This window comes from Macrotis lagotis, chromosome 1 (assembly GCF_037893015.1).
Source record: "Macrotis lagotis isolate mMagLag1 chromosome 1, bilby.v1.9.chrom.fasta, whole genome shotgun sequence".
NCBI classification, from domain to species: domain Eukaryota; kingdom Metazoa; phylum Chordata; class Mammalia; order Peramelemorphia; family Peramelidae; genus Macrotis; species Macrotis lagotis.
The window spans coordinates 613,313,073-613,330,005 of record NC_133658.1 but is presented as its reverse complement, the minus strand read 5'-3'; the positions used below and the strand labels follow the sequence as shown (position 1 = coordinate 613,330,005).

At 35.9% G+C, this 16,933-nt stretch overlaps 1 protein-coding gene across 3 annotated transcripts in view; it reads right to left on the bottom strand.

Moving 5' to 3' along the window:
* Positions 1-16,933, bottom strand: part of CCDC93 (CCC complex scaffolding subunit CCDC93) — a 116,940-nt gene that overhangs the window by 14,543 nt on the left and 85,464 nt on the right. For all 3 annotated transcript variants that reach the window (XM_074215012.1, XM_074215013.1, XM_074215014.1), the window contains 7 exons: positions 16,359-16,440; positions 15,793-15,864; positions 13,966-14,037; positions 10,398-10,506; positions 4,953-5,035; positions 1,944-1,981; positions 362-446 (listed from right to left, as the gene is read on the bottom strand). In XM_074215012.1, the coding sequence (XP_074071113.1) occupies positions 362-446; positions 1,944-1,981; positions 4,953-5,035; positions 10,398-10,506; positions 13,966-14,037; positions 15,793-15,864; positions 16,359-16,440 (541 nt within the window). The remainder of the gene's footprint in view (positions 1-361; positions 447-1,943; positions 1,982-4,952; positions 5,036-10,397; positions 10,507-13,965; positions 14,038-15,792; positions 15,865-16,358; positions 16,441-16,933) is intronic.

Genomic DNA, 16,933 nt, shown 5'->3' with positions numbered 1-16,933 from the left:
TTTTTAATGTCAGATTTTCGGGTATTATGATACTCAGAAGGGTAGGTTACTTTCGACCAAGGGGCCTTCTCAATACCACTCAAATCACACCACAAAAATAAGGTCCAACTTCACTTGCTGGGTCTGTCAGTGGAATAATCTAGGAAAAAGAGCTGCAAACTTTTTGGAGAGATGAGGCATCCCTAGACTTATTATGTATTATTTTCAGGGTCTTCTCCATAAGAAAAATGAGTGTATGCTATTTTATTATAGTTACATTTTCCACATATTAATTATAAAGGTAAATTGCTTCTCTTGAATGTATTTCTTTTTTACAATGCAATTTAAAGTATAGAGGGTAAAGAAGGGAAATCCAGCTAACCTTCATCCGATTTTGTTTAATTCCATCTACAATCTGTTCCATCTGTCGCAAAAACTGGTCACGGGAAGCAGAGGAAGCCATTGCTCTGCAAGAAAACCAGAAGATGTCATTCTGTGGGATTCCTGAGGACTCAAGTCATTAGATCAAAACTGGAAATTTGAGAATAACATTAACTCTTTCCTGGAGGGACATCAATGAGGATTTTCAATCCCTGAGAAATGAATGCACTATAAGCCACTTGTGTGGTACACAGGACAGAGTGATGAAATTCAAACCGGGAAGACTTGCATTCAAATCCTGTCTGTTTTAGGCACTTACCAGCTGTATGGTCTTAGACAGTTTCCTCCTCTGCAAAAGAGTAATAATAATAATAATAACACCCACCTCCCAGGACTGTTGTGAGGATCAAATGATATGACATATGTGAAGCATTTGCAAACCTTTTAAGTGCCATATTAATGCTAGTCAATATTAATTACAATGATACTTTATTTTTGATGTGTTAGATATCCTTCTCCATCCACTTTTCCTTAAATGCTGGGTTTTTAAAAAATTAATGTTTTTAAAAATAATTTGTTTTAAAAATTATTAAGTGTAAAATATAATATTTTTAAAGCAGAAGTAAATAGACTTTTGGAATTGAAATCCTCAGGATTTTTTTTAATGATTCTGAGATATTCCAAGACCTGGACAACATATGGTAAATAAAGAATAAAATAAAACAGAACTGACATATAATTATCATGTACAATTTCAGACTTAAGAGTAGACATGAGGTATTATTCTCCAGTTTTTAAATTTGAGTCATGGGTGAGGGAGGAAGGATACTGAAATGACTAATGCAAAAACAAAAAGCATCAATAAAACTAATTAAAAATAACATCCATGATTTAAATAAAGAATAATAAAATAACAACAGGAACAAAGAATTAAAAATATGGGTGACCCAAAGGACAATTGAGAGACATATGATGGGTGGTGGAACATATTACCAATAATTATGGTTCCAAAAATATGAGCCTAGAAAAGCAGGTAAATTGGCTAGGCAACAATAGTAAGGGACAAAAATTGGTGGTATCCGGTGAATGTGAAATGACCTAGAGAAAGGATTCCCCAAGCATGGAGAATCTCCTTTCTGGAAGATTTATGGTAGAATATGGAAGAGAAACACACTAGATGAGAAAGCAAGGGTGAATTGTAAGCTACAAAAGTTGAAAAATATGCCCATACTGATGGGATCTATGATCCATTTTCATATATAAATTAGCAAAAGATATATCACAAAATTGTTTTAAATAGTGAGATTTCTAGTACATTTGAGAGTTTGATTTACATATAATCTTACAGGAATACACTGACTGTATAAATCAGGATATATTTACACTTAGCATAAAAGCAGGGGCTGTGTGTCTAAGAATGGCATCTTCCCCCTAACACCTCAGATGATTATGTATGCTTTTTAAAACCATATCATTTTATCTATCCCCTCCACAACACAAAGATAGTTCATTTCAAAGTACAGTATTTTATAGGAAGTGCAGCATTTTATAGAAAGAGACACCAAATGGTAATGTTTACTTACTGTTGGAAGTTTTCATGAATTGAATTCAGCAAAGAAATCTAGGGAAGAAAAATTCTTTAAGCATAAGGTTAACTGATTTTGAATTTGAAGGTAACCTGATCTGAATGTCAGGAAGTCTACTTTTCTTCAACAATGCTAGAAAATTCATGTCTTTATTTATGCATGTTAAGAAACACACCCTTTCCAACTAAGATATAGCCAGGGAAATTATTTATCACTTCCTATCTGAAAAAGATGCATTTTAAAAGAGATTTTTATATTTATATAAAAGAAATCATAACCAGAAAAGACAATTCACAAATGTAGAAGTAATCATTTAAAAAAGATGATCTGAATCCCAGGTTTAACCAAGGGGGAAGTGGAGACAAAATCAACAGCACCTGGGTGACATTGCTGCATTGTCCCTTCCCAACATGCTGATGTGAAATATTTTAATTGATAGGAACCCATCAGTGGTTCATGAATATGGAAAGCAAGAATTTTGTGTGCAGCCACAAGATTTCTTTTCTTTTTTTTTGTGGTCTTCTTATCAAGTCCAAACTGGTGCTGGATCCTTCATGGGTCATCCAAGGTGTCATATCACTACTAGTGCCCTACCACACAGAAACTAGTTCAGATCCATGCAGGAAGAAATTTTAAAGTTCTATATTCCAGGAAATTTCCATTCTTAACTATTGGATCTAGAAAGGTGCTGGGTTAACAGTCAAGACAAGAGAGTTGGGTTCCAGTTCTGGCTCTCATAATAAGTGGCTTTGTGGCTTCTAGTAAATTAACAACTCTCTCTGTTTAGGAGATTTATCAGTTGTAAAATGGGAATGAGAAGCCTGTTCTCCCTACTTCATTCACAAAAGACAGGCATAATTCAACTCTATTTAAACAGAAATTTAAAGTGATTTCATCACAAAAAGTTTCAAAATAAAATGACAGACATGAAAGTAATTTGAATACATAAATTTTCTCTCCCACTGCAGGCTGGTTCCTTTTTTACAACTTGGGGTGGCTAGGTGGTGCAGTGGATAGAGCACCAGCCCTGGAGTCAGGAGTACCTGAGTTCAAATCCATCCTCAGACACTTAATAATTACCTAGCCGTGTGGCCTTGGGCAAGCCACTTAACCCCTTGCCTTGCAAAAAACCAAACCAAACCAAAGCAACTTAAAGTCTTAGTTTACTGCCTAGAGTTCTAAGAAGTTAAGATGGTAGCATTAGTAGGGTTAAATATTAAAGGGGGAAAAAAATCTAACTTCTTGTGAAATGACTACTTCAAAAAGAATTCATGAACAAGATGCTCTAATTATGGGACAGGCCAATCCAGAGTTCACAATGATCTCCTCAAAGCAGCTGAGACAAATCCCCAAGAATTTTCCTACTGTACCACCTACATCACTCTTGCCCCTGATTTTCTGGCCAAAAAAAGAACATGACAGAAAGTGATATCAAACATTATTTAAACATAAATGTAGAGTTCATGTGACAAGCATGTGAATTGGGGTCCAGTGGCCAGAAATGAATCAGGATGACTGTAGATGGCCCTGGATGTTAAGTGACTTGCCCAAGGTCTCATAGTTAGTAAATGTCTGAGGTCAAATTTGAACTCAAGTCCTTTTGACTTCAGGGCCAGTGTTCTACTCACCTTACCATCTAGTTGCCCTGTTCTAGACGCTGAAAGTCTTCAGTTAATATTTGCAAATGAGACCCTTGTCAAGTCATTTAACTTCTCTCAGCCTTAGGTTCCTACTTTTGTAAAATGGAATTGAGGGGCTGGGGTGTGTTTGTGTCAAGGGCCTCAAAGTCCCTAGAAGCTTACATTTTTCTCTCTCTCCAAATTCAAATGCAACAATATCTTTTAAAAGTGAAGGGCATTTTACGAGGAACCTTATTTCCAATTATATAACAGTAATAAAGCAAAAAGTTGACAAGGCATTATTATATAAAAGGCTTTCTCTGCTGTGAAAAGCAATTTCCAAGAAAAACTCTTGATATTTCAAAGAGAGAGAGTCTTGTTTTGCATCCACAGCCTAATACTCCTTTCTTTTCATCTCTTTGCCATCTCTGACTTCACTGAATGGTTTCCCCCTGTATCACTGGACTAAGTTAGGATAATCATTATTATAGGAAATATCTAAATCCTTGGGGCAGCTAGTTGGTGCAGTTGATAGAGTACTAGCCCTGGAGTTAGGAAGCCCTGAGTTCAAATCCAGCCTCAGACACATTCTAATTACCTAGCTCTGTGACCTTGGGCAAGTCACTTAACCCCATTGCCTTGCTAAAAAAAAAAAGTATCAAAATCCTCTAGAAACTTATTAACAGCACAAAACTCTCACTTTTGTTTTGATAACCAATCAGTCCAATGTTCAAGTTAACTTAGAATTATAGAATTGGAAAAGGATTTTTGGATCATTTTCATTGAGAAGTGGCTCATCCAGGTCACACAGGTAGAAGAAAAAGGGCCTGAACCCTGGTCTCCTTAGGAACACTGCGAAAGTGATCTTCAGTTACAACATATGGGTTATGATCGCCTCTGTGAGATTATGACCTCTTCGGGGACAGGGATGAGGTTCTTCTTTATACAGGGCCTCTTGCTACCTTATACACATGAGGGAATGGTGAGGGAAGTAATTCTGAAGTCATCCTCCCCACTTTAAGTTGCATTCTCATCCATCTATTATGAACTCTGTACATGTGTGTGTATATGATTGTGGTTTTTTATGTAGGTGTGACTGACAAACACACACACACACATATACACAGAGACAAACACACACACACATACACACACACACACACACACACACACACACACACACACAGAGTATAGGTGTATTTACACATACCTATACACCCACAGGGATATCCTAAATATGAATTCCATTTCTGATTTTGTGTGTGTGTGTGTGTGTATGTGTGTGTGTGTGTGTGTGCACGCGCATTTGTGTGTCCTAGACTACATCCTTGATGCTATCATTAATTGGTTATCTAATTACCATTTTCCCTTGGATTAAATTTCTTACCTCTTTTTCCAAATAAACCTTCTTATCATCCAGTGTGTTATATAGAGTGAAAAACTGCTTGGTTTCTTTGTGGGTTGCTGATACTGCATAAAATAAACAAACAAACAAAAAAAATCAGTGAACTATGTAAGAAATGCTTCATGGAAGCCACTTTTTTCTTCCCATTAATCTGAAAGTTACACCCTATGGAACAGATTTTTCCGGGTTTATGACAAGTTATGATAGTCACTTCCATGATTCTATAAAGTCAAAGTTCCAGGTCACTGAAATGTCAGACCAATAGGATAACCATCTGAGCAGTGCAACTCCATACTGAACACACTAAAGATTGTCGTGGACTTTTGTGTCTAATGAAACTGGAAGATGACACTAATAAAGGAGTTTAACTGGCAAGATTTTCTAGTCATCAATGATCTATCAAATTATGTATCAGGAAAAAGGAGGTAGAGGAATTACTGGGCCCAGTAGACAATCCAAGCAGAGAGAAAGGAATTAAACACTTTAACAGTAAAGGGGGAACTACTACCATCAACACTACTTGCCTAAGATTCGCTGGATCTAAGAAGGCACAGTTTGATACAAAATAAAGAGGAAAACATCCTTTCCTTTAAGAGAATTTCAGTTAATTCTCCTTGAAAATGGAATAGATTGACACAGGAAGTCATGAATTTCCCATTAGCAGTATTAAAGTATTTCTGTAGGGCATGTTATAGAAGGAAATTAAAGAAGAAGCACTAAATGAATCCTCAGCAGCTATGATTCCAGTGGGCTCTGAAACATGCTTCCTACTCCAGTCAGAAATAGACGACTCAAAGTGGACTGAGACATGGCTTTTTTGATTTTGCTTTCTCAGTGAGGGTGAGGAAAGTGGGAAGGAGAGAAGATATATCTTTACGAAAATAAAATAAATTTTAATTAAAAAAAGATTTGTGAAGTACACAGACCCACATGCTAATATTGATGATCTCTTATGTACATCCTATCAGCAAATGACATTCAAAGTCTGATTTCTGGATCCTCAAAATGTACTAAATTCTGAGGTGAGTCAACAGAAAAGAAAAGTGATAATGTAAAAAGAATCCTAGAAGAGCAATCAAATGACTTGGGTTGAAATTCAAGTTCTTATTTTCACTTAGTTGTGTGAATAGGAGCAAGTAACTTCCTCTTTTTTCCCCCTCATCATATACAAAATTGGACTTAGGATATTTGTATAATTTATGTCTCACAACTGGCATGGGGAAAGTACTTTGTAAACTTTTTAAAGTGAAATTTAAATGTGGGTTATTATTTGAAAAGAAATTTTGATGCCTATTAAGTTAGTTTAAGGGAAAAAAAATAATGAAATGAAGGAAGTCCATGTTACAAAGAAACCTAGAATACATACTCTGCTATATAATGAAATAGAGAAGAAATAATAAAAACAATGAAGAAAATATAAAAACTCATGGAAACTTTTGCCTCTTTGGCAAAAGTTATAAGGCCTCTTCTGTCACCTGAGAAGCTGTAAACACAACATGCAAAAATCATTACTTCCATAGGGGGTCATTACACACTGTCAGCATTTATATAAACATAGGACTATGGAACACAGGGGACATATCAAGGAAGTAATATCTGAAGGGAGGTTACTAGAATAAGCCTTTCTTAGTTGATGACAAAGAAGGGAGAAGAGGAGAGTGAGAAGAGTAGGAGGGAGAAGAATATAAAAGGATTCAGGTGATGCTGTCAAAGAGTTCTGGTGAGGAAGGTGGGGAGAGTTGTTTTCAGTTCAGTCTCTAGGACTTAATATACATGGATGGAGCATGACCTCTTCTTTTAAGAAGTCTTCCCTAAGCCATCCAGTCAACATTTCCCACTCTGGCCTCACAGAGCATTCTGTCTGCACTTCTCTGCAAAGCCTTTCAAGTAATCCTGAGAATGGATAGGGCTGGACTGTTGACTGTGCCTGGCATGGGCAAGCTCAACAAGAGCAGACAAAAGTGCTGACTTTCAAGTCTACTCAGGGGCTAAGACATGATGAACAGGAGGGCTGCCATGGGACATGGGGGGAGCCCCAGCAGATGCTGATCTTGTGGTCATAACAACATTCAAATGAGTACTTTGAAGGTCAAATTGGAGAATGGTTCCAGGTGAACAGCAGTTGAACATGGGTCAGTCAATCCTGAGAGGTGAGTGCCTTTCAGAAGGGATAGGTGATGGCCTCCATTGCCCTTGGCTGATCAAAAGAGAGTCGGGTTCAGATCCCTGAATCCCAGGTGGCAGAGATGCACACCATGAAGCATCCAGTGTAGTAATGAGATCAATCCCAGGAAAGCCTGTGGGAGACTCAGGGAGAGATCTCTTTTCTTCGTGAAGGGCAGAGCCACCCTGGAATAGGTTTACCCCAAAGAGGAACCTGAGCCTTGGAAAGTGTTGCAGTTCCAGAGGCATCTGGTGAGCTCAAGCTCTGGGGAATATACTAATAGAGCAGAGCAGCAGAGACCTATGTAAGATACAGAGTATGGAGTAGAGAGGCATCGACCCTTTGTCCTACTGTTTCAAGGTCTGTGAGGAAAAATTGTGCTGATTAGTTCATCAGAAAATAGGTTTGCTATACCAGGATATCACATTTTATCACCAGCAACCACTTGCTGGGGCTTGCCCAGTCTTGATGGTAATACCAAGGAGCTTCACTTGATACAGGAGGAAGAGAAATCAATTCAAAGGCCAAGAGACTGCCACAGCATATAGATCCTTACCAATAATCCTCTTTCCTATTAGAATAGGCTATGGGATGGAAAAGTTCTGGAAAAGGCAAGTGAGAAGAATGCCATACAAAGAATGCCCCTAACTAGACTAAACATAACTGTGCAAGTCACTCCATTAGTTACTTGGAGGAGTAGTTCTCTTCAATATCGAAGGACAATGACTAACTAGAATGCACAGCCACTAAAGAAAGAGACAGCTGGCTGGTTCAGTGGATAAAATGCTAGCTCTGAAGTCAGGAAGACTGGAGTTCAAACACAGCCTCAGATGCTTCCTAGCTGGGTGACTCTGAGCAAATTACTTAACCACTGTTTGCCTCAGTTTCCTTAACTGTGAAATGAGGATAGCAGTTTAATGAATCTGTCAAGAGAGAATGCCAAGGTATTGTTATTTGGATTTATGGGCCACTCTATTGGGAAGTTACATCAATTGTGTGCAAAGTGAGAATGAATGCAGGGGCAGCTAGGTATCTCAGTGGATAGAGTACCAATCCTGGAGTCAGGAGGACCTGAGTTCAAATATGACCTCAGACACTTAATAATTACATAGCTGTGTGACCTTCGGCAAGTCACTTAATCCCACTGCCTTGCAACCCCCCCCCCAAAAAAAAGTGAGTATGAATGTGATGAAATGAAATCCTTATCTATGGTGGTATTAAAAGAATTTGCTATGATTAAATCACTTAACCTCGTTTGCCTCAGTTTCCTTAACTGCAAAATGAGGATAGTGAAATGAGAGTTGTTGTGAGAATCATTGGGATAATAATGATCAAGTGCTTAGCAGTGTCTAGTCCAGAGGTGCTAAATATTTATTCCTTTTCCTTTCCCTAATGCATTTATCATGGATCACTGGATATGATGTGATTTTTATGTTTTGGGGAACCCTGATTTGATTACAAGTTATAAATGGTTCAATTCAATGATGGCCTAAATTATAAAAAGGTCTTTCAGTGTAGCTAATTCTCCTTAATATATATTATATATATATATATATATATATATTTATATATATAATTTTTCATAGACAAAAGGCATCTATGTTGTATGATCAAGACAACTTATTCAACATCTGCTCTTCTCCATGCATACAAAACAACTGAGAGATGCCCAGAATATGGTGGTCCTACAAAGAGCATTCAATGATGCTGACAATGATTACGATTAATGTCAGGACAACTGTATTACATCATGATGTAATATAAAGACTATGGATCACCAGGTGTCAAAGACTAGGGCTCATTCTAGATTGGTTCTTTTTCTCTCTACCTGGGTAACCTTGGAAATGCTGCTTAATCCTTTTTGATGTTTCTAGATCTTCTAGAAATCAGCGGTGGTCGTGGTGGTGAGATGGTGAGAACAGTAGTAACAACAAAATTCATGGCATGAAATTTTCACCATAACACTTATTTCTAAATGATCTTCATATTAGATTACTCCATAAATGATTCACCTTTTTAAAGCATTGGAAACATTGATAGGCCTTGAAGGAAAGAAGCTCTCCAGTTCATGCAATCAACTCTCTGGAGTTAAGTTTCTTGACTCCCTGCCCCCCCCCCCATCAGATTAAGTGTCCAACTCAATATATCATTTGGTAGACCATGTCAAGGCCACTTCTCTTTAGGAACTTTCTGTTCAATTCATAACAGATATGAACCAATACAGAAAAAGGCATGAGGCAAACTAAACACTGGGCCAGTACAAGATTTAAGCAATAATTTTGTAAAAGGCAATAATGATCATTGTTTAACAGATGAACAAAACAAGGTTTTTATAGCATAGCATTTCTACATTATAATTCTATGTGGGTCTTTTATATTAACGAGGTCCCAGAAATACTAAGGCATCTGCAGATAATTTAAAATCTTTTGTCATATATTAGTTTTCCTCTAATACAATGCAAGCCCCTTGAGGGCAAGGACTATTTCATTTTTGTCTTTTGTATCCATAGTGTCTAACACAGTATCTGCTACATAGGTAAGTACCTAATGGTTTCTTCAGGGTTGATTAGTACTTCCCCTGCACCTTTTGTAGATCTAAATTCCAGCTGGAACCTGCATTTAATGAAGTGGAACTAGTATAGTTATGGCTATGATCCAAATTGTGGCAATGAACTTTTCTAAATTTCTCTTGCAAATACTTATGAATATTCTTAGATAGGCCCCACCAAACTCTTGGATCATACCATTATTGTGCACTCTCTCCTCCCATTTTAATCAGAACTAGATCTAAAAGTTTCAAGTGTTTTTACGTTTCACACAAAGGTATGTGTATCTTCCCCAATGAGACTATAGACGGAATCTTAGTTCTTATAGTCATTCCTCCTCCCTTCCTCATCAGACATGAGACAGCACCTTGGACAGAGCTCCATGTACTACAACAACAAGCTTGCTGTACATGTATGTTGGCTGGCTGTTCAAGATAAGGTCTGGTCCCAGAGCCCAACACCAAGAGCTCAATTAGAAGAAAAGAATCTGTCAATAGAGAATGCCAAGGCATTGTTATTTGGATTTATGGGCCACTCTACTGGGAGGTTACATGGATTGTGTGCAAAGTGAATATGAATGTGATTAAATGAAATCCTTACCCATGGTGGCATTAAAAGAATTTGCTGTGATTCATGCACCACCGTTTAAAAACATGATGAAGCCCTCCCTTCCATTATGCTGAGCCTTGGGAGTATATTCTTGGTCGATACACCTACCCTGACTGTAGAGTTCAATAAATCTCTTCTGATACTGTGTTAACTCAGCTCTGCTAGGTACTTCATCAATCTTGCGTTGCAAAATTGCTATTTCTCGATTTCTTCGAGCCTAAAAGCAAAAGAGGGGAAAAAACCCACCATTTTGTAATTGGTCTTTTGTTACCCATAGAGTGTCTGAATGAAGAACTGTTGAAGCACTTTAAAGGAACTCTACTAGCACCCTTATAGACAATATCTTAAACTGTGTGATGAGCAGACAACCTAAACATGGGCTTTTCTAATTTCAGTCCAACAAACCACTTGTATTCCCAATTGAGGATTTGGTTAAATTCAGTTTCACAAGCTTAGAGAAAGCTGTGGTCATGTAGTTTCCTCAGGGAGGCCATAATAGGACAGACATTTGCCTACTTGGCATATATGGCCTTGGTAAGCAAATGAAGGATGCCACAGCAGTGAGGGCAAGCAGATGGTGACTACAGAGAAAAATGTTAATGTCTTTGTGAAAAGTAGGCTTCAGCTTCCTCCACATTATTCCATTCATGCACTCTACATTTCCAACAGCATTGACTATCTTCTTGTTATGACTTGAATTGGACATTCCATCTCCACCGCTGGAGTTTTGCACAGATTTTCTCCCTTGATTGGAAGATTTGCTTTCCTAGAATCCCAAATTTCTTTCAAGGTTATTTCATTTGTCAGCTCCCATGGGAAGCCTCTTCTGATTTCCCTGGTTGTTTCTCAAATTACCAAATATTTACTTGAATGTTACAACCATATCCATTACATGTAATATAATACAAATGGCTTTATATTCCTATTGCTTAGGATAATGTCCTGCAAATAGTGGCAGTTCAAAAAAGATTATTGGATCGAACAATATATGTAAAGTTATATATCTGTCAGTTATTAGTATTTTCTTTAGGCATTCTCAAGTGTCAAAGGATACAGTAAAAATTTCTTGGTCTGGCCTTCAAGATTCACAATGTACCTTTCCAAGTTTGTCTTTCTCTTATCAGCTTTCTGCTTCTAGCTAAATGTTTTCTTGCTTCCACATGTTTGCTCATATCTCTTACTCTGTTTGAAACTCTCATCCATTATCCTCTCTGTCCAAATTAATTTTATAGAACTTTTAAAGCTCAGTTCCAATCAGTCACTGAGTCAAAGTTGCATCAGCTCTGGGTCAGGAACTAGGTGTGAAGTGCTTCTTACATCTCATTCCAAATTTTCTTCCTCTTCTGGACTTATATCATGTAATGTCTAAAGCACTCAGCTGGCACATATCAGATACTTCCAGCCTAACATACAGGCTCATGGATTGAATTTACAGGCATGTTTTCCTTTCCCAACTACATCTTAAGGAAAATAATAATAATTTACTTTTTTATTTTTATTTTAGGCAACTCAGTAGTACCTACATAGTGAATACCTAAAAGGAATTGGTTTAATTTAGAATTGGAAGAATTAAGTGAGACAAATATTTTTTAACCTTTCCAGAGTTAACATTGATTTTTTTCTTCTTTTCTCAACTTACACAGCTCCTACTCTCTGCCTCACCTAAAATAAGCACTATATGACATTTAGGAAAGTCAGTACCACCATGAGTCAGTCCTAAAAATAGTACAAAATTCTGTCTCTTAAAGTGGCCATGAGGGCAGGGTTGTCCCTCATGATAGCAACTTTACAAGGTTAAAAATGTAACCCAAAAAACTCTAAAATTATTTGTCATTATAGATTTAACATCCATAAACTTATCTAAGCTTCTCTTTAAACTATTAACTTTCATCCTGTATCATCTCTTCGAAGAATCAGTGTGAATACTTCCATTTATTTTTCCTAAAATTATCACTTTCAAATTTCAAAGGGAGCTCTGATTCTAATATCCCAGAATATGATGAAGTCTGAGTCCATTCAATCCACAACCTTCATTATTTTCTAAGCTTTGATCACTTTTCCTCTTATTTCTAGACTCAAGAAGATTGCTTTTTAAATTTTAAATTAAAGTGCATTACAGAAAGAAACTGATACTTTTCAGTGATCAAACATAATTTCAAAAAGCCATCTTTTGACAGGGAAGCAAAAGACTCAACATCTATGTTATAACAATTTTTCAACATGGTCAATTAAAGAACTTGTCTTTCTCTTTTCTAAATTGGGGAAGAAGATGGGAAAAAATTTGAAAAAAAATTCAGGGTATTACTTTTTTGCAAGAGATTGAAAAGATGGTATTGTGAGACTCTTTCACATAAATGGAAATACTAAAGAGCAGGGGTTTTTAACCATGGATCTGTGAAATTGTTTTTTGCTTTTAATATTTCAATAGCTATACTTCAGTTTAATTAAGTTTGTAATCCTATTGTTTTAAGCATTTAAAAACATTAGTCTAAGAAGGGGTTCATAGACTTTACTGACCAGAGATCAATGATACAAAAGAATATCCCTTACTCTAGAGCAATTCAAGGTCCTTTACAATGTGACAATTCATTTCCTAATTTAATTCAAAATGTATTATGAAGTTGTGGTATAAAGTAATAATCTAGGACTAATTTATGCTACACTATTTCTCATTTTCCCCAGCAGTTGTTTATTTTTTTATTTTTATTTTTTTAGGTTTTGCAAGGTAAATGGAGTTAAGTGGCTTGCCCAAGGCCACACAGCTAGGTAATTATTAAGTATCTGAGGCTGGATTTGAACTCAGGTACTCCTGACTCCAGGGCCAGTGCTCTATCCACTGCATCACCTAGCCAACCCTGTTTATTTTCTTTTAAATAAAAATAGGCAGATTTCCTCTGGGCAATTATTTTTTCTACTTTATCAAATAATAGGTATTGAGTTCTACTTTTTCTGAATCTTTCTTGTCTAGTCTGTTCCACTGATTTATTTCTCTATCCTTTAACCAACATTGAAAACAGCATTTGACATCTCTGCAAGTTGTTTCTACAGCTATGATTTTCTGCAGCTAAAGCTAAACTCTATGTTCCTTTTAAAATCATTAGATTACAAAAAATAAAGATATGACATAAAATGTATGCCATACAATGATCAACCTTGATGGATTTGCTCATTACATCAGTGCAAAAATCAGGGACAATTTGGGGCTGTCTGCAATGGAGAATACCATTTATATCCAGAGGAAAGAACTGTGGAGTTTAAACAAAAACCAAGGACTATTACCTTTTTAGGGAAAAAAAAAAACTGATTATCTTATTGTCTAATCTTGCTATCTCTTATACTTTATATTTCTCCCTTAAGGATATGATTTCTTTCTCATCACATTCAATTTGGATCAATGTATACCATGAAACCAATGTAAAGATTGGCAAATTGCCTTCAGGGCGGGGCAGAAGTAAGATTAGGGGAAAAATTGTAAAACTCAAAATAAATTAAAAAAAACATATGCCATAAAATTTTAGTTTTAAAAAGTCACATGCTTTATTTACTCTGTGACTCTATATACGTTGACAAAGTTTAAAAACAGCAGTCCTGTCTATAGGAGTCATCCAATTCTTAAATAATGTAAACTTTCTAACTCCAGCACAGGAAATCACATAGTCAATAGTTTTCTACTCACCAGCAAAAGACGGATTTTCTGAAGCTTTTCTTTCTCAGTTTTATACTGTTGCTCTACAATTCTTGTAGGTTCCTAAAATGGAAAATCCAACAGTAACTTGGGGGAAAATAATTTCCATTCAGAAAAAAATTCTACATTTTAAGAAATTTATTGCAACATTTGACAATTTATTGCTTTCTTTGAGAAAAGATGAATAACCTTTAGGTGAAAATAAAAGATGCAGTGGCACACAGAACTAAAAAGGAAATAATTTGGGGCTTTGAGCTTTTAAGATTGAATAGGGTGGACTTGTAGTCATTTTTCACAAAGTCTTGGTTGGTTAAAGCTCACTTAAAAGTCTAGAACTAATGAGACCAAGGCTGTGAGTTCTATTACTGGGTGATAACAGTTAATTTTATTTGATTTCAGTTTACAGACTTACAAATTTTTATGAGAGAATACTTCTGGCATATAGGGAAGACACTTATTCTGATTGTCAGGAAACTGTTCTTAAAATTCCTGAATTAGTATTCAAATTCAGAATGTTCTCATGGTCAAACCTGATATCTTAAATTCTAGTCAAAATTCTTTTAAATATGAGCTATTGTTTCATTCTACTAATCTACTAATGAACAATTAAAGTATGACTGCCAGTATTCTGTTTATCACTGCAGTATTTATTTAAATAAATTATTATATTTAAATAAAAGACTTTGTACTCTACCTATGCAGCTAATGTTACATAGCCCAACACCATGATTGAAGAAAGATTCCAAAGTGGATGATGACATATTGAGGATTGGTGGGGCTTGACTTATGAAAACCAATAAATCAAAACTATACCAATTCATAAGGAGGAGTATGAGAATAAAGCACAAGAGAAAGAACACTGCATTTGACAGAAGTCAAGAATCCCAACTCTGCTAGTAAGCAGTTAGATAGTGATGCAAGTAACATTCTCATTTTTGAGCCTCAGTATTCATATCTAAACAAATGAAGAGATAGGACTTAGACTCTGTTGAGCCTGAACACTCTGTGACTGTTTCTGTACTGGCAAAGAGGGCTGCTCAGGGAACAAGAAACTTTTAGTTACTTACAAGGAAGGAAAAACAAACCAGACAAAAACAAATCATTAGAGTTGTTTGTAAGAAAGAAATCAAAGTACATTTCAGCCTGCACACCCTGAAGAAATTTCTTGAGTTAAGACTACTAATATGTAATGCCTCTTAGGCATTATATATCTCTCTGCTTGGAGTGAGATCTGCTAAGAAATGAAGCTAATTTTATTATTAGTGTCTCACATTATCTTGGTAATGGTATAACCATGATAAGAGGTTTTCTAAATTTCTTGTGACTTGTAATAGAGACTAGAATTCAGACTGTTGGTGAACTGCAGGATGGTCAAAATATGGTTTCCTCACCACTCTGCTAAAAAGCTAAATGCATATTCAAATCCCTCTTTATACTCTCACAAAACAGTATACAATCTCTGTAGAAAAATGTAATTGGGGGGATGCTATCTTCTTTAGTATTCGAAGAAAATTCTAATGGGGATAAAATAAATAGCAGACATGCAATATTCCCATAACTTCTCATTCCTCCCATTCTTTAAGCTGTGATAACAAGAGGATAGTACATTTGAATTTCAAGATCCACTGTGGATTTTTTATTTTGTTTTGTCAGAAAAGGAGGCAGGAAAAGAAGGGGTACAGAGACCTCAACACAATATATATTTTCAAAAACTTGGCTTTAGAAGTTATTATTAGCCCTGGTCAAGAAAGCAGAGCTATCTTGGAAACAGAAAAGAGAAAAAATCCAGAGTTTTGAATTCTAATCCAGAACTTTTACCTTTTCATCTCCATCTTCCGCTGCTTCAGCTTTTAAAATTTCAATACTCTGCTGCAGACGTGTCTTCTCTTCCTTTGAAAGTAATACAAGTGTTTATGAACCATGAAAAGCTATCATCTACATGCAATTATGGAAATGACTGATACAAAAGCCATATATCCATGCTCCATTAATACTTTATCAGTATAATTATTAAAATACTTGGATGGGAACAGTATAGGGAATGACACCACCTCCTCCCCCACACCCTCTTCTCATTCACTTTTGAAAATCTTAGCTCTCCTTATTAATTTGTACCATTCACTTGGCACCTGGGACACAAGGTCTAATCCTGGTCTTACTTATATATGTATCTTCACTGCTTAGATTATAAGTGTCTGTAGGATATTTATGTTTGGGTTTTTTACCCCACAATAGCAGACACACAAGAAAGCTTTTATAAATGCTGACTGAATGAACAAATGAATGAAATAACATTAAAACAAGATTGTGACACGAAGTAATGGGAGGAAGATGAGACATGAAATTTATTGGGGAGAAGGGGGAAGTACAGGTATAATACTTACTCTACAATGTGCTTTGAACTCTTGTTCTTGACTTTTCAGATTTTCATTCATAGCTACAAGTGCTCTTAAATTCTGCAGAATGCTGAAAAAGATGACCAGAAAGATAACAAAGGAACTAACATTGTTCCTTTCTAGAAAAAAACCTAAAATCAGTTTCCCCAGATATGAATCATAACTTTTATTTCATTCATTTCTCCAGAGTACCTTGCATAGAACTTTCTATACTGATAACTGACTTTTATTTAGGTGAAAAATCTAATTTATATATCCTTATTTTCTGATAACTATAGCTTATTATATTGCATCCAAACACTGAGAATTCAAGAACTTAAATCAAAAATATGAGAACATCAAAGAGTTCAGCAGTGTGGGATATTTAATCATATCAGCTATTCAATTATATACAGGGTATAAAAGGGAATGAAAAAAATCTATCCTGAAGAGAAAATAGGTTTCTCTAAAACCATTAAAAATTCTTATTTGGAAATAAAAACGTCAACTTTCTGACAATGTTTGCCCAAGAATATAAATGAACTAGTAGTAGAAGAACAGTATAATGAACTGGACTTAGGAGT